The 23,308-nt window shown below is 34.5% G+C and overlaps 1 protein-coding gene across 1 annotated transcript; it reads right to left on the bottom strand.

The window, feature by feature from the left end:
• Positions 1-19,807: 19,807 nt before the first annotated feature.
• On the bottom strand, positions 19,808-21,100 carry LOC129749910 (uncharacterized). Its single transcript, XM_055745035.1, has 2 exons — positions 19,965-21,100; positions 19,808-19,906 (listed from the first exon to the last, which is right to left on the bottom strand). The coding sequence occupies exon 1, from the start codon at positions 21,071-21,073 to the stop codon at positions 19,970-19,972; it is 1,104 nt and encodes a 367-aa protein (XP_055601010.1). The 5' UTR covers positions 21,074-21,100; the 3' UTR covers positions 19,808-19,906; positions 19,965-19,969.
• Positions 21,101-23,308: the final 2,208 nt, after the last annotated feature.

The following is a 23,308-nucleotide window of genomic DNA, read 5'->3' on the forward strand; positions in this document are numbered from 1 at the left end:
ATGGTAAAGGCAATTAATGCATGACTTCAGAAGAAAAGAAACTCAAGTATTTCAGTGTTATAACAATATTCACCCCCTATTTGACTTTTTCAAATTTGTCATTTCATTAAAATTCAAAACATAATGAAGAATTAAGAAGCTTAGATTTTGAAACAAATACAAAATATATCACAATTTGATTATGTAAATTTAGGCATATGAGGGATATTAGTGACATGAAAAAAAATGTCCCTACATCTCATTACCTTACTAAAATATTAAATAGATAAAAGGTAAGCAAATACAAATTCAGCACTCTAAGTAATTCAACAGAAGTTGATTGGCATAACTCGGTTCAGAGAATTGCAAGTAACAGCTGCTTGAGTTTGATGTGTTTTAAGTTGTTAAAATAAATCAAATTTACAATTTTGGGAAAGATCTGAAGGCCTCCGGTGCAAATTATCTGTTAATATAAAAAATCCTCTTATTATAAAAAAAAGTCACGGAACTTTAGTTTTTGTTTATTTAACTCATTTAAAAACATTCGGACGGAAAGAATTATTCTTTCGTCCAATTGTTCCAAATTATTGAAAATTTTACGTTGATATTAATTATCCCCACTCCTGATATTCCAACTTCAAGTGACAAAAGAAGGATCTCAAGTTTGTCCCGGCTCTATGAAGAAATTTAAAAGAACGTTGAAACTCGGTTTTAAATACTTTGTCAAGCATAACACAAATCCACCCTTCATCTCATTTGTAATATAATAAAGTTTATTGTATTGACACCCCCCCAGCGTCTTCAATTGATGTCAAAAATTATTTGAAAGCTCCTAATAGATGATTTTTTCTATATTTTTTTTCGTAAATTGTGGAATTTAATATTATGAAGAATTGTATCTCTGAGACTAGTCAAGGCCGTGTGAAGGGGGATGGGAAGAACTTTTGAGTTAAGAATTTAAATATTCGATTAGTTTTCTATCAGCTTTTGGTTTTTTAAATAAGTATGAAATATTGTAAAAACTATCTTAGAAAATTCGGCACTTTATAACAATATTTTAAAACATTGCACAAAAATAAAAATTAAGGTTTTCAAATGATTATCAACTTTTCCTTGCCTGAGGATTTTCCTTGCCACGTTGGCTGTCTTCTTGTGGTGGTTTACTCCCGTTTCTATAGAGTGATGTTTGGTGTTTCCGAAATTCGATTTAAGAATGAATCGATTAGCACAAGTGCCGATCTATTTATAGGTAGAAGTTACCGCGCAACAATGAACGAAATGAACATATTTTCCAATTGAAGTAGCCAGATTTTCTCTAATTCCGCATGTTGTTCATTTGTCCATCAATCATTATTGCGTGTTGAGGAATTCGAAATTATCAAAGGGGGCATCCATTAATTACGTAACGCTCCTAGGGGGGGGGAGGGAGTAAGCTCGAGCGTTACGCATTGTGACATAGGGGAGGGGGGGAGGTTTACTCATCGTTACGTAACGTTTTTTTCCTTAAAAGTTTCAGTCTAATCGCAGCTATTATGATGTCATGCAACTTTTGCAGAATGATAAGCCCACCAGAATCAGTTTAAAATTTGTAAGCTTCAATATGATTAAACTGGTTTGTGACCTTCCCTTTTTAATGATTCTGAGATAGACTCCTTAAACTGTGTATTGGATATCCAAGATATAATCGCTAGAAAACCGAATATTAGATGTGTACATTTACCCCCAAGAACTCTATTCAACCTTAAGACGGAAATTTTACTATTTTTTTTTTCAATTAATTTAAAAAATGCAATTTTGGTTATTCCGACGAATATTACTTAGTGGAGTATAATTTACATAAATGTTTAATTTATTTTGCTCCTTGAACAAAATAAATTAAACAAGGTAGATCATCAGTTAGCAAGCACAGAACAACTAGTAATAAGACAATCATATTATTTTATCAGAGAGTTATCATCAATGAGTACTAAAAAGCGATTTGAATAGATATTAATTCCTTTTCGAAGAACGTTAATAAATTTTATATTAACATCTTTTCTTACCATCGAAAACCATTATCTATTCAAAAAAATTAAAAGATGGTGGGGGGGGGGGGTAATTTTAAGCGTTACGTAATTTTCATAGGGGGGACGTCCAAGCGTCGAAGACTTTGTCTATCTCGGCTCACTGGTGACCGCAGACAATGACACCAGCCGTGAGATCCGGAGGCGAATTATCAGCGGAAGTCGTGCCTACTGTGGACTCCACAAGCAACTGCGGTCGAGAAGACTTAGCCCTCGCACGAAGTGTAACCTGTATATGACGCTCATTAGACCGGTTGTTCTCTACGGGCACGAGACATGGATATTGCTCGAGGAGGACCTGCGTACACTCGGAGTATTCGAGCGACGAGTGTTAAGAACCATCTTTGGCGGCGTACAGGAGAACGGAATGTGGAGGCGAAGGATGAACCACGAGCTCGCGCGACTCTACGGCGAACCCAGTATCCAGAAAGTGGTGAAGGCTGGCCGGATACGCTGGGCGGGACATGTTGCGAGAATGCCGGATGACTGTCCTGCAAAACAGGTGTTCGCCACGAATCCGGTAGGAACAAGACGAGCGGGGGCGCAACGAGCGAGGTGATTAGACCAAGTGGAGCGTGATCTGGCGAACGTGGGGTGCCCAAGAAATTGGAGAACGGCTGCTATGAACCGAGTGAATTTTAGGAATTATGTTCGTTAAGTTATGTCGTGAGACGGAATACTATGTAAATAAAATAAATAATAATACGTCCAAGCGTGACGATTTGTGACATATGGGGGGGAGGGGGTCAAAAAAGTGCACTTTTTGCGTTACGTAATTTATGGATGCCGCCAAAGTACGTTCTTTTTTTTCAACATTGTTTCTTCTAACATTATTTGATTTTATATTTTGCTTTATCTCATATATATCCTACAATACTTCCCTGCTGTACTCTTCCAAATAATGTCATAAAGTTTAAATGATTCATAAATTCAAGTTGCTTCTATCTATATTTTTAGCGAATATATTTCATTCTTATCAGTATGCTATAAGCGATTCAATATGGAGATTTTCGCTTCTTAATCCGAGATTTTTCTACTTCCAGTCGGCTTTCTTCCTCTCTGAAACATAAATGATTGATTCACGAATGATTTTTTTATAGTTTCGGCCATTTCGTTTTTCAGAACTCTGATTTCAGTCTTCTGTTTTTTTTCCAAATTCATATTTTTGTCTTCCGCTTTCTCAACGGAACACAAATAGGCCTTTCTGCCCTTAATATTTTCTTTTTCATGTAAGAGTTCAGCCTTCTCCATTAGACTTCTATCTTGGTCTTCTGCTTTCTCATCGGGGACAAAATTGAGCCTTACTGCTCGCTCCTTATACTTTCGATTCCTTGTTAGAGTTTCTGTCCAATCCATCAATACTCTATATTGGTCTTCCGCCTTCTCATCGGAGACACTATTAAGCCTTTTTCATGATTCATCCCAGAGTTTCTGCCTTTTCCATCAGAACTCTACAAACTAATAACTTCGTCTATTCTACCGAAGTTATTCTAACCAATATTGACAAAGTAAATTTCGTTTTTACTTTCGAAACTCACTTTTGGGTGAGTTCCATTCTAGCTGAAAAGTCCAAAACATAACCCGGCAAAAGATCAAACTCTTTGGTTTTTATTTTAAAGTTGCGATTTCTTCCTAAAAGACTTTTTTTTACAAGTCTTCTAGTTTAAAACCTATCGGATGGTAGATCCGTTGCTGCTGCCAACTGCGCCATTGTCGTGATCTGAGGATTTTTCTTGCCACGTTTGCCGTCTTCTTGTGGTGGGGTACTCCCGTTTCCATAGAGTGATGTTTGGTGTTTCCGAAATTCGATTTAAGAATGAATCGATTAGCACAAGTGCCGATCTATTTATAGGTAAAAGTAACCGCGCAACAATGAACGAAATGAACATATTTTCCAATTGAAGTAGCCAGATTTTCTCTAATTCCGCATGTTGTTCATTTGTCCATCAACCATTAGTGCTTGTTGAGGAATTCGAAATTATCAAAGTACGTTCTTTTTTTCAACATTGTTTCTTCTAACATTATTTGATTTTATACTTTCCTTTATCTCATATCTATCCTACACCTAGGACCTCAAGTTATTTTTTTTTCTGCGAAAAATTTGTATTTGTATTTTTTTTTTTTTTTGCGAAAAGATGTTTTCTAATTTTTTTAATTAACCTTATTTTGTATAATATTTTGACAGATTTAAATAGAAGTTTCAACCCCCATTTTTTTATACTTTTAAAAGCAAAAACCCATGAGCCGTTTCAAATTAAGAAATTGTTAAAAAAAAAAAAGCAAAAATCAAATCTGTTTGCTGGCTTAACAAATAGGTATACATAATATATAAAACCTTTTTTAAAACTTTCCTCGGTAATAATAATACTTGTTATAATATCTTTCCAATTTTAAATAAACTGTAGAATTTCTGTTTTTTGATCATTCATCGTCATAATGATCAAAATATTTTTCCTTTATTGAATATAGTACCATAAACAAATTCAGTATCTGGTTTTTCATTAATATAAATTTGTTAGTTCATCAGTTATCAATAATTGATTTCACTCAACACTTCTTCATTTTTAATTATTTAAACTCTACATCACCAAAACCAGAGGCAATAGACTTAATCTGAAAAAAAGATTCTAGTTCAGGACGAAAAATCTACCAGATTAAAACAGGCATCAAAATACTGTTTTCATAAGCTTTCTCTTAAATTCGTGGGCCACATGTCCATTCCATCACGGGCCACTTGTTTTCTATGATCCATAACTTCTTCATATATAGAAAATGAATGGTATGGTATTTTTAAATTTCTAACATTTCGTAGGCAATTTAAAAAAATATAAAAAGTTGTTTTACTCTGACAATTTTAAAAAAAACCATAGATATTTTTTAGATTTTAATAAATGGTGAGAAATCGTGGACCATCAAATCTAAATTGACCAATTAACATGCAAAGTTGATGAGTTGACTCAAAACTGTAGTTTTAATTCATTTGGTTATTTTAAAGCAATTTCAAATGATGAAAAGAGAGTTGTGTATGGTCGAATAGTTTCGAAAGCCTGGCTCGGGAACGTTTCGTCAAAATTCCTAATATAGGTTGGATGAAATATTTTCCATAACTCTTCATTTAGTAAAAGAATACTTCACAGGTAGAAACTACGTTTTTCAAGTTCTGAATGTGTATGAAAACATTAAAATATAGGTGGCTCAAGATACCCCACAAGGTTCCCGATTTCCCACAAGCTATGATAAGCAAATTAGTCGCGTTTGTGTGACTTATTGATGATTCATCAAAAATTCCTTTTCCATTACAAAGAACATTACAAAACTAAGATCATAAGCGTATGAGCATATTTTGGCTATGAACTTCATGTTTCCCATCGATGCAATTATCTGGTGCTTGTTTAATTATGTAAATAATTTCTTTTTCAAATTTTTGTTAGCTTGATTAATAAAAGAAGCATATGATGCATATTTAAGTCAACAACATATAGAAAAATATGCTTACGCAAAGCGACGGCGATGACAGTAGGATTGAGATTTTTATCTCAACACACATCTGAGATATTCAGAGTGACCCACGTTTCACCATGGCCCACGTCAACCCACTCTCCCCTACTCAATTAACTTAGGAGTTATTACGAAAATCTATAAAGCGTTTCAATTTAAAAAAAATAAGTTTGAAATCATTGCTCGATATGATTGTACCCCATCAATTTTTTATAATTTTAAGTTTTGAGCAAGATTCGAGAACCCTCTCTTACTGACCCAAAATTAGAAAAACACTACCGGCACATAAAAAAACCCTTTAAAAAAAAAAATAATCAAGCATGATTTAATAAATCTTCAGAAAAATATCAAATAAAGTAACCAAAATTGGCTTTTTATGTTTTTTGGTATCAAAATATTAAGAACTTTTTTTTCATATCTTGCTCATCGATGAGAAACTGATCTTCCTATTGATTAACACAAAAAAGAATTCAAAGAGGCTGGTGAAGATTCTGAATTGAGTTGAAAAATCATCTTCACAAAATCATCAGCGACATGTGGAGTAACATTAATCACATTGACATTAATCCACAACTCGTTGCCTTCATCAGCCTCCCTAGCCCAGTATCGACAACAACTTCTCCTACAATTAACAGAACTGCCATTAAATTCTATCATAGCCAAATAAAGGGTATTATTAACTTAAGCCTCGGCTAGAATAGTCCCCATTAGCAAAACTTGGAAAATCCGGGCAACGATAACATGCCGTAAAATTAAGCCTTAACTTTTGCAACCCATAACCGCACATTATACGGCATTAATTACAATCCGGTTCAACTCCTGAATGATCCAGTTTGTTTTAACAAGCACAGGACAACCAGAAACCTGTACTTGTGGTGTGTGGGTGTGTAGGGGTTTTTCATCGAAGGACTTCCTTCTTCCAAGAAGGAGTCAGCAGCAAAATTAAACTTCCCCTGTGTATGTTTCACACGCACCACTCGCCCGCAGCCTAGAAACGTAGGGTGTGGTACAAAGTGGCTGTTATTACAACACATCACACCCCTCACTTTCCGGATTTCGGTTGAGCATGAATGAATCTTAGATGGGGAGGCGCTCTCGGTAAACCACTTGCCATGTCGAACAAAAGGCTTTTAAAAGTCATTTGGCGTTTCAGAACTGAATGATTGTCATCTTGTATCTCACTGATAATTTTAAAAATTTAATATTCGATTTTTCAAATATTTGACTTGAAGGGAAAAAAACCTTTGAATGTTTTATAGATTTAGACTTCAACGTTGGTTTTAATCATGATGTTTATGTGACTTGTTAAGTGACTTGTTAAGTGACTTGTTAAATTCACAGAAATAAATAAGAGGAAAAAATAAGAGGAAAAAATAGAATCTAAATCCCAAAAATTTGAATCCAAAACGCAAGAACTATTGTTTTTTTATTGATACGACATTCAAAATTCGCCCTTTGACTATCTATTAATCAACACGTCATACGGCACACGGCAATAATTAAATATAAGGTAGCTGCCAACCGCTGAATGATTTACGACAGCCAATAAATTGACAAGTCACGAGTGGCTTTCTCGGCAAACACACAAGGTGTCGTTCAGTCAAATATTGATTTTGTACCCGCCAGATAAGCACGCACACACCGGTAGTAAATCGAATACCCTACTACTATCTATAGAAAGAGAGCAATGAGGAATTATGTGATCAAACTGACGAAATAGTGATCCAAATATTACTTATTGGATTGTTGAGCTTAAGGACACATATCTACCAAACGATTCGAGAGGTTATTTTAGCATGTTTGGGTAAGCGATATGCTATTCTGAAAATTGAATAATGCGATGATGATAACATAGGAATTATCTCGTACAAAGGCATCTTGCCTGTGTTGATGAGGTTTGCAATCGTTCAAATGGATATTGAAAGTGTTTCATAAATTAATCATATTTTGGAATGTTCTGTAATTTTAAACGAATAACAGTATTGTTCTCACTCTTTTTGTATTTACTAGTGTCTATATATATAACACGACTAGTGCCTAAGATCAATGACCCAGCAAACATGAAATCCTATCAGAAATGATAACTTAAGTCGTTTACAATGGTGTTGCGAATCGTAATTCCAACTGCAAAGTTAAAAGATCGTATAAATTGTCGTCTGAAGTCAGTATAAATCCGATATGATAGATAGTCCGCCATGTTTGTAAATTTTAAAATGATTTTCTCCCACCCGGGCTTCAAGTGAGAAAACCATTGTCATGTTCTCTCTGCAACCAGCAGTGCATCCAGATGGCTGAAAATCAGATGAGAATTGATTAATATTGACCAATGAGAGAACTGGAAAATATTGTCGCAACGATTTGATGGCTATGAGTCCAAAATCTTGAGCTCTCTCGCATTCTTCTGATAAAGGGTGTCCACGATGAAATTGCCACACACAAAATTGATTCGCAAAATTCGAGTTTTCATCCGATTGCCATCAAATTTTCAGAGATTGAAGAATGACTATTAAACTTCATTTTAACATTTTTCTCGTATTTTATTCACAGTCCATACACAAATGCCAGCACATTAGCCTTAACCCCGGCCATAAGATTCTGCACAACCTGTGAATCAACCGTTTTTTGCATGTAAACACGTACTTTCTTCAGTTCCTCGACTGTCTTCACTACCTTAGGTCGTTTAAGAAGGTGCTGCTTCCTAATCGCCCAGTTCCGGAAGGACAAAACTAAGGCTGGGCTTCGAACGTTCAAGGTACAAAAGGCCCCTTATCGCGACGAGAAGCAGAACAAGTCCGAGAAAACCCGTGCCAGGAAGTTGTACCTCAGCAAGCTGACGAAAGTTGAATGGGTATCATGGACGACGAAATATATGTGAAGGCCGACTTCTAACAGACCCCCGGCAACCTGTTTTTCACGGTCAAGGATAAGTTCAGCGTTCCGGAGCATGTCCACACTCAGAAGATTTCCAAATTTGCGAAGAAATTCCTGGTTTGGAAGACTTGTTCTGCTTTTCGTCGCGATTAGGGGCCTTTTGTACCTTGAACGTTCGAAACCCAGCCTTAGTTTTGGCCTTCTGGAACTGGGCGATTATGAAGCTGCACTTTCTTAAACGGTAGTGAAGACAGTCGAGGAGCTGAAGAAAGTATGGGCTTACATTAGCATGCCCCAAATGGGAAATTCTAAACCTGTGAAGTGTTATGCGCTGCAGGCATACCCATTTTTGTAGCCCAATAACTTTTTTATCTTAACTCTTATCTGAATGCAGTCTTCGTATGAAATATTTTTCATAATTTAGGCTTTAAGAAAAACCGTTTTTGATGAAAAAGTTGTTTTTCACGACGAAATAATTTCCTTATTTATTTTTTACTAATTTTGAACCAAAATATAACCTCAAAACTTCTTTAGAGCCCTTTAGGGTGTTTTGCCCTCGTGAGCCGTTCAAATGATACCTATCCTAGATTTGCACCTGTCACAAGACGCCCCGGAACTCTACGATACCACTCAAATGACTCCCTGAGAAGACGTCATACTACACCACCTCAAATAACTCACCCAGAATCGAAAACCACTCTATTCACTCTTAGAGTGTTGTCCACTCGTGAAATATCCACTACGAAGAAAGTTAAGTAAAAAATGATCCTATATCAGGGGCATCCCCTACGCCCGTGGATTTTATCTTTGATTTGTATATTCATCGGAAGGATCACTTCGTTCAACAGCTGCCCGTGCTCAAATGTCTTGTCTGTACAGGGCCGTAGGAAGAACTGACTCACGCGGGGAAGGGGGGGGGGGGGGGGGGTTTTGCTGACTGATTTTTATCTTTGATTTTTTGCCCAACAATGCAAGCATAAAAAAATTAAAACAAAATATTTTTGTAACTTTATGATTATTCATTTTTAAGTACGCATTAACAGTTTTAGTATTAAATCGTTTTAAAGTGGTCCTTAACCTAATGAGTGAGTTAAATTTTTATAATGAAACCTAAAGAAACTTAATATGGAATTTGCTTCCATCGATGGTTAAAATCTTTGAATTTGTTTAAGAATCTGGAAGGGAAAAAGTATTCGATTTAAGCATAAAATAAGTTCTTTTCCGGATAGCCTTCAATTTCTTGAAAAAAAAACGTATTCTATACTCAAACCAAAAAAACCCAATTTTTCGAACTCTTTTGCAAATTCCAAGGTTCGAACCTTTGAAGAAAAGATATAAAATTTTCCAAAAAAGTAAGGAATAAAAATTGTTCGGATCAAGTTTGCTTGACGAAACTTGAACCAAATTTATGATTTTAGTCCGAAATTTGACTTTAAAAAAAAACTGCATTATTGAAAATGTTAAACAATACACGGAGAAAATATATAATTTTGTGCATATTTTTAAGTAAAGACCAGGTACATATTTCTTCTACAGCAAATATTTTTCATATAGAATCAATTCCATAATGAAAATCTTGTTATTCCAAAACTGTGAAAATTAATTCAAATTCTACCTACTTTATTATTGTGATTTTCAGCTGAATTGTGTATACAAACTAATTTTGGTTGAAACATTTTAAATCAGAAAAATGAATTTACAAGCAAATTTTTAAGTTCATGTTCTCTTGAATTTCTAAACAACTTAATGCTGATTGCAAAACTCATTTACATACAAGCTAAATCTTTTTCATAATTTTAAATCTGAATTCTAAACTTTGAGTCTGTTTTCAAATTTCTATACGATTTCTGAAATGTCGACACCTGACATTTCTATAAACAAGTGCGACCTAAATTTCCTGAAGTGAGAAAATTTTGAAAAACTTTAATGCCCCACTTAAGCCCTTAGTGAAATTAAAAGACGTAGATACAAACTTTACACACAATTTTTAAGAATGAAATGCGAAAGAAGTTGGCAAAAATACAAAGCTGTCAGGAACGAATATTTACGTAAAATCAAAGAGGCTAAAAATAAATCGATTCAAGAAGAGCTGGAGAGGAACAAATCCAATGCAAACCTGTTATGGAAAACAATAAAACGATTGATGAAGTCTAACAATACAATTGCTAATTCAGTCACATTTAACGGAGTGGAAATCACAGACGAAAAAGACATTGCAGAGAAGTTTAATGACTTTTTTATTTATAGCGTCATGGAAATTCATAACAGCATTCCGACAAGCTCTTATGGCTGCGTGAATCAGATTATGTACATTACTGGAATCTTTCATACATTCGAAACAATTAGTAGCCAAGATTATGATGAAATAGTGAACGATATGAAACCTACAGCAGGTATCGAAAATGTATCTCTAAGAGTTTTTAAGGATTCCTTACCGACACTAGCCAATCCTTTGAGACATGTTATAAACACTAGCTTGCAGTTAGGAATAATACGTAATACGTGGAAGTGTTCAACTGTAGTTCTTATTGAAAAGCAAAAAAAATGCACGAGAGGCGACGTTATACCGTCCCATAAACATGTTGGAAATTCAAGAAAAGGTGCTAGAATTGGCAGTAAATAAGCAATTCGTTCGCTTTATTGAGTGTGAATACATATTGATTGCTGAACAGTTTGGATTCAGAAAGCAGCATTCAAGAGAATCCGCAGTGAACTTGATACTCCGTAATTGGAAGATAAACATCGAGAACGGGAACTACACAGTTTCTGTGTTTATAGACTTCAAGAGAGCATTTGAGGCAATTGATCGTCTACAACTCTTTGAAGTTTTGGTTAGAACTGGCATCAATGGTACTGTTCTAAATTGGTTCAAGAATTATTTGGGTAACAGAATGCAACGAACAAAATATGGTTCATCGTACTCACGATACAGGGAAAACAATTTAGGAGTTCCCCAAGGAAGCCTATAAGGCCCTTTGTTATTTATCCTATGCTTCAATGACATGAAAAGGTGTTTACATCACGGATATCTCAAACTTTTTGCAGATGACTCAGTCTACTATTAGAGTGGAAAGGATGTAGGACTCGTTATTCGAAAAGCAAATGCGATTTGAAAAATATTGCTGATTTTTTTAAACAAAGAAAATTTTGTCTGAATCTCGATAAAACCAGTTGGATGATTATTGGAAATCGCAAAATAGGAGTTAGTCCAAAGTTGCTCATTGATGGATGTGAGATCGGAAGAGTACCTAGGAATACAATTTGATGAGAAATTGAACTTCATAGCTCACATAGACTACACCGGAGTGTTGGGAGGGTTGAACATTTTCGGCACGAAATTGACCTTATTGTCCGCATATCACTTCAACACGTCCTTGGAGTAGCCGCATGAGGCCAACTCCGGCCAGAAGATTGTTGGGACGTTGTGGCCTTCAGGAGAAGGCCGCTTCTCGAGGCACTCTTTCATGTACACCTTGTACTACATGTCCGTTCATCGTGTCCTGGGTCACAAAAGGTGCACTGTGCTTTCCGCACGTGCCGATGGCTTGCCAAACCAGGAATTTGTTCGCAAATTTGACTTACCCTTGGCCGTGACAAACAGGTTCCCGGGGATCTGTCGGCCTTCACATATGTTTCGTCGTCCATGATGCAGCATTCAACTTTCGTCAGCATGTTGAGGTACAACTTCCTGGCACGGGTTTTGGCGGACTTATTCTTCTTCTCGTCGCGATTAGGGGCCATTTGCACCTTGAACGTTCGAAGCCCAGCTTTAGTTTTGGCCTTCTGGACAAAACTTCAGCTTAGGTGCAGCTTCTTATCCACATCCCGAACGGAGGCTTTCGGGTTTTGGTTGAAGGCCCCAACTACGCGGTTGTGATTTTTGGTATGGTAAGGAATACTTTTTCCTTCACTTCTGGGCTTCCGATCGGTGGTCAATTGTTCCTCTAACTGCTTAATCACTCGCAACACCGTGAAATTCGCGATTCCCAACGTTTTAGCGATGGAACGATGCGAGAGATCCTTGTTCTCGTAATGAATGCGCAAGATTTTAACACGCACAAGCTGTTCTTTCGACTCCATTTCCGCGAGTTTTGATCACTAGACTTTAAAACTTGCAGGATGTTAACAATGCACTATGAACTAAATCCACCCAAATTTCCATTAAATTTTACCCATCGGTCAAAAAGTTAAGGCAATTTCATCGAGGACCTCTACATGTACCAAAGATGATATGATTGAAAAAGCACTACTGGCATAAGGATTAGACTCCCAGGCAAAATGCTGCATAACCACTACACTCAAACCAAACAAGAAAAACATTTCAAGAGATTTTCATCCTATATGATAATTTATCCCAAAATTTAAAAAAAAAATTGAATCGAACCCAGCGTAACATGCTTATTTACGATTTTGTACGCGCCTTGCTGATACCTATACAAAGGAAATTAGTTAAACTTTCATATACAACAACCAATTTGCTTCTAAGTGCTATCATTCTATCAGGAGAGGTGTTTGTTTGTGAGTCTTAGAAAAACAGATATTTTGAAGCCTTAAAACTACATTTTAAGCAATACAAAAAAATCTCCTACTACAAACAAAATTTAGCCTATTTGAAACTAAATTTAAAAGCTTTCAAACGTAGAAAACAGTTTTCAGTTATTTTAACTTCAGACATATTTTGTGATGATTATCTGCAAAAATTTCATGTTATCGAAGTTAGCTCGGTGATCAAATTTCACCCAGTTTACGGTAAGTGAGTATGTAAGAAAACTATAAATGGAACTTTCAAAATCTGAGAAAAACTTATCATACAACAGCAAAATCAATTTTTTCGAAAACATTATTAGCAACTGCCATGAATGATTTCGATTCGACGCTATGCTTTCTAAAAAGGGTCACAGAAGCGTATTCCTACTGAAACATTTCTCCACAATTCCAATTTCCAAACAAATGATTATCAAACTGCAATTAGCTCCAAATGTCGTACAAATTGCACATCATTTATTTCAGTCACAAGTCTTGCTCTTCGTACCGTCAGAAATTACCTTCATTTGTAACGCATTCCTGCTCGAGTTTTCAACCCTACTGTTCTAGATGTTTTTGGTTACGATCCGAGAATTACCATCTCGGATGGAGCCATTTTGGACCGAGGTAGGGAGAAAAGGTTTTTCCGAAAGCCGCACACACAGTTGACTTGTTGTGGGTGACATCTGCTTTTTCCGAACGAATCCTGCCGGATGTCAAAATCACCTTCCGTCTCGTTGGAATTGTTGCTGTTGAATTTAAATGCTGAAAAATGGCCAATCGTTTTCCCCTGGAAGGCAACTCTTTCCCTCATCAACGGATAATGACTGCGATGGAAAAACCTTACTGCCTGGACTGTCAAAAGGGGTGCTCTCCGAATGACATTATCGTTACGAATTGAAATTAAATAAATTAGGTGCAGTATTGTTTCACATTAAGCGGTACGAAATAAGATGACGTAATTAAATAGTTAAAACCACTGAAGTTGATTTAGAAAATTTGGAAATTTAACCAAAATCAACAAATGAATATTCAAAATGCATCATTTAGAAAACAACATAAAAAATCGAAAAAAGGTTGAATAGAATTGAATACCTACCACACATCGGAAAAGATTCAAAATTGAATCGATTATTTAAGAACAAGGTGTTTATTTCGCTTTTAAACATTAGAAATTCTATTTTTTTTCATTTTCTCTCAACGATCTTTCAACCTTCGGCAATGCAATCAAATACAAAAAAAAATTGAAAACGTTGTGCAACGTGCGGCATTTTCTGACATTCAACACAGAACATAATAAAGATATCACTTCAGGTGAAAAATTTCTTAGGAATCAATAAATAAAGACGCTCGGCAATGTGTCGTTGAAATTTTTTCAACGTTCTCTCGCCTTTTTGGAGAGATGCTTTGTCAATGTACAAGGTTTGTTCTAAAGTTTCGACTCATCGCATAATCATAAGTTGCATTTTTACCTGGCTTCTGACCAAACGGGAGCTTAAAAAGTGAGACGCGGCTCGATTGCTTTCATGTGTGTGCCAAAATGAAGTGTCTTAAATTTTAACCTATAAGTCATCTTTATGGCCATGGAATGCCACATTTTCATCGATTCCTTGCTTTTCGCTGTGCGATTTCTCCTTTTTGAGGTTTTTCTTCAGGATGGAACGCTATACAAGGAGGCCCAATCCATGTCAGTCTGTACCAAAAAAAAATAAAATTTAGTACTCAATTTCAATGATAAAAATATCTAGGCATGAGTTTATAAAAAATTGAGCTTCAAATCTTAAAAATCTAAATCAAAGAGACTCATAGTTCTAAATATGCGATATGATTTAACCAACGAAAATCTCCTAAGTAATATTTTTCGCAAAACCTTCATTCGATTGCCCTTCCGTGCTTCGCTCATTGGTGAAAGATACAAACAAACGTTGAAAAATTCATGAGTTTTGTTCTTCCTACATTTCTCATATAATTTTATCGTTTCATTCTACATTTATGTGGGCCCAATCGGACCAAGCAGTGGCACTTTTTAAACCGTTAATTCCTTTTGACTTCTTTAGTCGTTGAAAAACTACGCTTAAGTAACATATTGTTTTCTTCTTGTTTCAAAGAGCAAAAAAAGAACAAATCAGAACGTGCAACATTGGGTGCAAAATCTGATGGGAAGTGAGTAGAAATGAGCTGAACCGATGTGTCAAACATTTCGGGATGCGAAGTTCCAGACGCGATACCCGGAAATTTTTTAGCCGCCTGTGCGAAGTGTCCGAAAAAGATTCATTCAATTTTTCTTATGAGGACAGAATGAATGGTAAGATTATCACTTGAATTCGGATGTTCTCTTTCATGATTTTATGGTTGAATTTGATCTCTTCATATTTTGTGAGCATAAGCGAGCTTAAAAGTTTATCTATATATATTAATATTGTTCTTCAACGAATAAACAAATTCTTCAAATTAGTTATCAAACTCTCACAACGTAACACTAAGTTTCTGATCAAATAAGGAAGAGGAGGGAATGTCGTGCTGTGAAATTTTGAAACAGGTTTAGAGTTATTTGATATTAAGACAGTTTTTGGCTTAACTAGATTTACCAGATAACCCCTCCCATAGTTTGCAAAATGTACGGACATAAAATTAGCCAAAAATATCAAACAGTTCGAAGATGTTTTAAATGATCACCAACATTTATATTCATTCAAGTTTAAAAGATGATTTTTTTATTGGAAAATCTCACCATCTTATAGTAAGTGAAGGGGCGTGGTCTCCCACACAAAAATACTGCAAATATGGCACAACACGAATAAACTTTAAATGATGTTCATCAAATTTGACGCCAATTTCACAAGTCAGTCTTTATATTTTCGAAGTGAAATTTGCTGTGCCATGAATTTATTCATCTCACTTTTGAAAACGGAGGTTGAAATACAACATACAGGGTATTTAATAAGAATACACTATTCTACATCAAGTTGTGATAAAGCCGTACTACAAACATCAAATATTTTCAACAGTAATTTTAAACTATTATCAGACCATCTATTCCTGGTGTTGAAGAGTTAATTTTTTATAAGGTATTCTTTTTCTATCGGCCTTTTGCAGAATTGATAAAGATAAAAAAAAACCAATTTTTTGGACCAAAACTAATAGTTCTCAGTTCACCGAATATGACTCCTTTGGCTTAATTCTTATGATCATAGATGTTGTCGAGAATATACAAGTACAGAATACTTAAACTTATCTCACATAAAATTTTATGTTTTTGTATTTGGTATGAAATGTCAATAAGTTCATCAAAATCGTGAAGGATAGAATAAATGAAAAATTGTTTTATGAACTTTTATTTCATTCGGAACAAACAACTGATAAATTTCTCCAAATCAAATGTTGAAATTTATCATCAACAAATTGCCTTTTCATTCCACTAAAATAATTTTACTCTGGCAGATGGTTTTAAGATAGTGTAAATATGATACATTCAATTGTAAATATGATAGATCCAAATACAATCGTATGACTAATTTTAGGCATTCAACTAAAATTGTTGAACGTTTCATCAGGAAACCTGGACAAATATTCAAAGTTGAGAGAAACAAACTATATTCGGATAATGAAAAAGGTGGAATAAAACTTGTGGACATGGAATCAAAGTTAAAAGCATTATTCATAAAAGGTGCAGTATTCGGAGGAATAAGTTCTGATATCGTCGACACAGTGCTATGGTGTATTTCAAGAACAATATGCTTAAGCCGAAATTCACTAGAATGGTTGGAAAAAGGAATTTTCTTAAGTCAAAACTTCACGTTAACAGAGGTGTGATCGCTGTATGCTTACGTCATCGATCAACAGAAAACTATTCTGAAAATAACAATAACCTTTCCGGAAATCCAGTGGAAAAATGGGTGGTCTGACATCACTCTCAGTTTTATCCCAAGTGAGAGCAAATCACAGCTAATTTTACTGTATAATGACCTTGTTAATAGCAAAAAAAAATATATATATATATTTGAGTATAACACTGATGGATTAGCAGATAATTTTTGTGAACATTGTCAAACAATTGAATCGAATAGTCATATAACTAAAAATTGTAGAAAATCAAACGAAATTTGGAGTTGGTTGAAGAACATATTGCAACAACGGTTAAAAATAATTACGAATGATCCCGAAAATACGCTAACGGAGAAAACAAATGACAATAACAAACAGGAAAAATCCAGCCTTTGGTTTGTAGCAAAAATGATATCATACTTGATATAAAAAAAACCCGCAAAAGTCCCAATTTGTGTATGTTGCAAAAAGAAATAAGAGAAAATAACTAGGTGAAAAACAAAATGCATTTTCTGCAAATTTTGGAAGTTGGATAAATTTAAGTTAGTTTTTATAAGTAGAGAAGAAACATGTTAATGTAAGAATGAGGAGATAGTCTTGTAGTAAATAAGTGTTTCAAAAATAAAAAAAAAAACCAAAAAAAAAACATGTATGTGAAAGATGTGAATGTAAAAGATTCAACTATCAATTCCTAGTTTAGCACTTACATACAACAATTAATATGATAGATTCAACTGTAAAGGTATTGTTGATTAAACTGTAAATATGATAGATTCAACTACAAATGTATGACTGATTTTAGGCATTGAAATATAAATTGAGATAATTCAACTATATTTTTATGATTGATTGTGTGATACTTGAATAATTACTTCACATCCAAAAACTACATGTTCATAAGTGTAGCTAGTGTGCCCTCAGAATCAGGCAGCTGGTGTTTATCAATGTCAAAACAGGCAATAATAAGTAAACAAGGTATAACTGGATAGCATAGGCTTACCAGAAACTTTCAGATAAAAGCGGGACATTTCACAAAAAAGCGGGACACAGCCGAAAATAGTGAGACATTTATGAAAATCTTGAAAAAAGCTTAATTGAGTAGCCAAACTAATAATTTTATCATCAGCCAAGTTGTTCATAGAAAGTATACTAAGGTTTTTTTAAACGTAGATTGATTTTACTCAGTTTTTCTACATGACTTCTAATTACTCGGTTTTTTGCCATATGCACTGTTATTTTCCATGGTTTTCGCGAATTAACACGTTATTTGAAAGAAAATATTTCAAGTCATACATGAAAACGGCTGATTTGATACCGTGAAAAAAATCTTTGTGTTATTTGTTTAAAAATAAGTTTGTTAGGTAATTTGTTTTAAAAATTTGAAAACTCAAGAAAACTTCCATCACCTTTCATCTTTATATACTTTGGAAAATTGAGTCGAAAAAGGTAGTGTATAATATAACGCAATTAAACTAAAATTCCAGCGCAAAAATTAATCTGTTTAGTTCTATTATCTATAGTTACTTGGAGGCAACTTAAACAATATTTTCTTCATTCATTGATTGAACTTGCTCCAAGAACACTTAACTGAATCAAAATCTTACCGTAATGCTAGAGCTATTCAGTATTGCCTTAAATAAACAATGAAAAATGATGCTTATTTTGAGAAAAACCAAGCAACATTTTAAGTTTTATAACAGGCTACAAGACAAAGTTTAAATTTCATAAGTGGCCTGAAGATTCTCATAAATTAGTATTTGAATGGTTTAATGTTCACCACAGAATTCAAAATGAGACTAAAAGTTTTATTTTTTCCATTGTTAGTCAGTTAACTTTGTAAATTTTTACCAAGAAAAAAAGCGGGACATTTTGAGGAAAAAGCGAGACAGCGGGACACTCAACAAAAAAACGGGACATGTCCCGCTATTGCGGGATGGATGGCAACCCTAGAATAGCAAATTTGCTTGTTTAAATGAAATTTTTACAAATGTTCCCCCCTTCAGGTTAATGCTAGCCAAATGCGGAAGTAACTAAATTGCAAGCGATGGAAACGATTCCGCTGGATGCATCGGTAGTAGACATTCCGTTTGGGTGTCACCGATTTGCGTTTTATTTGTATTATTCGTTGTTAACATAACCTGTTTTGTGCTCACAAATAAACAAAACACGTACAAACCACAATGAAAATAAAAATAAATGCAGGAAAGCTACCAAAAAACAACTATAGAATATAGATGAACGCTTCCAATCAGACATAGAAGTAAAATTGATTCAATTATATCTATAGTTCAATTAACCATAGCTTAATAGTTGAATCTATAGTATATTTAGTTGAATTCCCAGCATCAATCAGGATATATCGATGAATTTATTATATATATGGTTGATTCAATCATACAATTTATGTTAAAGCTATCATATTTATAGTTGAATTCAATAAACCAATCGTACAAATATAGTTGAATATTGAATAAATATAGTTTATCGAGAATCAATCATCAATATGATTGAATATTGGTGAAATGTAGTTGATAAAACTTTACTTTTTACTCCGTGATACGCCAGATCCACTAAGTCTAACCACCTTGCTCGTTGCACCCCTGCTCTTCTCGTTCCTACCGGATTGGAACTCTGTTTTCCTGCATGCCCCTAAAGATGGGTTTTAAAACTTGTCGCTCGAATATTCCGACTGTGCATAGGTCCTCCTCTAGCAATATCCACGTTTCGTGTCCGTAGAGGACAACCGGTCTAATGAGCGTCATGCAGGCGATGACTTCTCATTCGTTTCCAATGACGTTCAAGATCACTCGCCCGAAAATATTTTCTCTCAGTCAGTTCTAGTTCTGGCAAAATTCTCCAAAAAATCTGCAAGCGAACAAAAGAACCCGCGCCCTTAGTTTAATACAAGGAATTTTCTCTTTTTCGTGAGCGAGAACTTAACCTTGACGTTAAAGAGACGATCAACTTGAATCGGAATGCACAACTTATTGAGAGCTAAATTGAAATTATTGAATTAGCTAATCGCCGCGATAAGTTGTATGTTTTTATTATCGACTTTTTTCGGCGAATAAATAACTACAAAATTACTTGCCAGTTGGTCCGGACGTTTCGAGCTACTTTTGGCTTTTCACTCCTCTTCAGCGGACCTTAAATTAAATTTATTTTCCTATAATATACATCATTATAATACTATTTTAAACTTACTTAATCTAGCGATCGTCTACACTACTGTTTGTAGTTATTTGTTTACTTTTGATGTTATGTTTACATTTGTCTGTCAGTGTTTTGATCTTAGGTAGAATGGAATTGTAGGCTGACTTAAAATTTATAGAGTCCTTCTGTTTATTAACAACGTCGCTGTCGCCCCTAATTTTGATGTGGAACATTTCTGCACAAATTCTTGTGTTATATTTTGAAACTTTTTCAAGAATGTTCGTGTTTTTAAAGTCAAAAATATGACCATATTCTATGCTATGTTGGGCTAGTCCTGATCCTCCAACCTTTTTGTTTTTAACATCGTTTTTATGTTGCTCTAATCTTTTATGCAAAAACTGACTTGTTTCGCCAATATAAGATTTTTTACATTCTCCACATTTTATGTCATAAACAACATTTGCTGTTTTTTCCTTTGGAATTTTATCTTTAGTTTTTGTAAAAATTGTGTTTTTAACTTTGTCTAAGGACTTAAAGGCAACGTTGATGTCATATTGTTTAAAATATCGAGCTAGCTTTTCCCCTAGACCTGCGCAATACGGTATTGTTATAAAGTTTTTGGCTTGTTCGATTTTTTCCTCACTTAAACTGTTGTACATTTTATGCGTTCTCTCTTTTACTATTTTTGCAACTAGTTGCTCGGGATAGTTATTTATGTTTAGAATATTTTTAACAGTTTTAAGTGTTCTTTCCCTATATTTTACATTTGTCAGTTTCAACGCCCTATCGACTAATGCAACTATAGTGTTTACTTTGTGTGAAAAAGGGCTCACCGATCCAAAGTCCAGGTATCGTCCGTTCTCATCCTTCGGAAACCACTCTGTCGTCAAGCCGCCCTCTTCACGTCGTATGATCATGTCTAAAAACTTGATTTTGCCATCCACTTCTTGCTCGATTGTGAACTTCAGCCGTTGATGCATGCCATTGAACATATCCATAATAGATTGCTGTTCATTCAGTTTGGCACAAACCAGGCAGTCGTCCACGTACCGTTTATAAAAAACAGGAATAATGTCTCGTTCCGATAACGCTTCAAGCGCAGCTTTTTCGATTCGTTCCAGTGCAATCGATGCTATCACCGGACTCAGCGGACTCCCCATTGGTACACCAAACTTTTGAGCATAGATTTTACCGTTTAGTTGGAAAAAGTTGGATTGTAAAACAATTCTCAACATCTCTATGAAGCTTTCCTTTTCTATGTCTGTGTGTTCCGCTATTTCTGTCCAGCGCAGTTCCACTGACTGGATAGCATAGTCCACTGGGACGTTAGTGAACAGGGACACCACATCTAACGAAAACAAAACTGAACAAGCCAAAAACTTTATAACAATACCGTATTGCGCAGGTCTAGGGGAAAAGCTAGCTCGATATTTTAAACAATATGACATCAACGTTGCCTTTAAGTCCTTAGACAAAGTTAAAAACACAATTTTTACAAAAACTAAAGATAAAATTCCAAAGTAAAAAACAGCAAATGTTGTTTATGACATAAAATGTGGAGAATGTAAAAAATCTTATATTGGCGAAACAAGTCAGTTTTTGCATAAAAGATTAGAGCAACATAAAAACGATGTTAAAAACAAAAAGGTTGGAGGATCAGGACTAGCCCAACATAGCATAGAATATGGTCATATTTTTGACTTTAAAAACACGAACATTCTTGAAAAAGTTTCAAAATATAACACAAGAATTTGTGCAGAAATGTTCCACATCAAAATTAGGGGCGACAGCGACGTTGTTAATAAACAGAAGGACTCTATAAATTTTAAGTCAGCCTACAATTCCATTCTACCTAAGATCAAAACACTGACAGACAAATGTAAACATAACATCAAAAGTAAACAAATAACTACAAACAGTAGTGTAGACGATCGCTAGATTAAGTAAGTTTAAAATAGTATTATAATGATGTATATTATAGGAAAATAAATTTAATTTAAGGTCCGCTGAAGAGGAGTGAAAAGCCAAAAGTAGCTCGAAACGTCCGGACCAACTGGCAAGTAATTTTGTAGTTATTTATTCGCCGAAAAAAGTCGATAATAAAAACATATAAATTGAAATTAATAAGCGCTAGTCTAGTGTGCTTCCGGATAAAAATCAATCCCACGGATGTTTCGAACGGCAAGTTCAATCGGAAGATAACGATTTTTGAATGCCCTGAGTGTTTGAGGTTTTGATTTCAAATTTGAGTCAAGATTTTGAGCCTTGAATCCACTATCAAAGTTTGATTTAAAATTTGATTTTTTTTTAACCTAATAGAACATATTGTGGAAACTTTCTAGGTAGGGATTTTTGAGAAGAATCCACGGTCATTGAACTTGAATATATTTCAAGTTTTTTATGTAATATGAAAGATACATGAATTTTTTTTTATATAACTTAAACTTAGCTTAAACTTGTAGCATTTTCCAAAACATAACTTAAAGCACCTCAAATTGAAACTCTATTATCTTAGGATGAGGTGAACCAAATTTTAAAAATCAAGTGTCACTCGAGCTTTACTCCGAACTTATCAAAACACTTTTACTGAGTTTTGTGCGAAAAAATTGCAATGTGCGTAAAATAAATAAAACAACTACTTGAGTTATCGTTCAAAAATTGGGATCGACCCGCAGTTTGGTGTATCGGCCAAAAGTTTGGATCAGTCATCTAAAACATGCATTTTTTATTCACACGTATCACGTATCAAACAACGTATTGATTATCTGGTAAGATGATTTCGAAGCTAATGAGTTGAACTGATTGGGGGAATTCTCAGAAATAATAAAAATTCGAGAATTCCCAAATCCCGGGAAACTCAAAAAATCCCGGGAATTCTTGAAGCCAATTAAAAGAGCTATATTACTTAAGTTTTACACAATCTTTATTGAAAAAATGAATCATATTGAGCAAGGAAAATGATAGTTCTACCTTGGTATATGGCTTAGACTTTAACATTTTTTTTTCTAAAAATTAAATTTGATTAAAAAAAACTATTATCGTTCAACAACTTTGTGTGAAAGTGAAAAATGACAAAGAAGACAAAATCAAACAATATCAATGTAAAAACGCTATGTAAAAAATCTTAATGTTCTATTTTGCAGCACTCATCATTTAGAACTTCCGTTTCGCAAATTGTTGACAGTAGCAAAATCATCGGTAAAGGAATGACATATTTTGAATCAAACGGAGAGTTAAATGGAAATTTACGAGATTTGATGAATTACTTTATGTATAGCTATAAAAATTCTATGGATAGTGAACAATATTTCTCAATTATTTCAATGTTCTGCAGCAAGTTAAAGTACTTTGTTTTTGGATTTTAAAATTGCCAATTGATTTTTTGAGGCATTAAA

This window comes from Uranotaenia lowii, chromosome 2, assembly GCF_029784155.1.
Source record: "Uranotaenia lowii strain MFRU-FL chromosome 2, ASM2978415v1, whole genome shotgun sequence".
Taxonomy (NCBI): Eukaryota; Metazoa; Arthropoda; class Insecta; order Diptera; family Culicidae; genus Uranotaenia; species Uranotaenia lowii.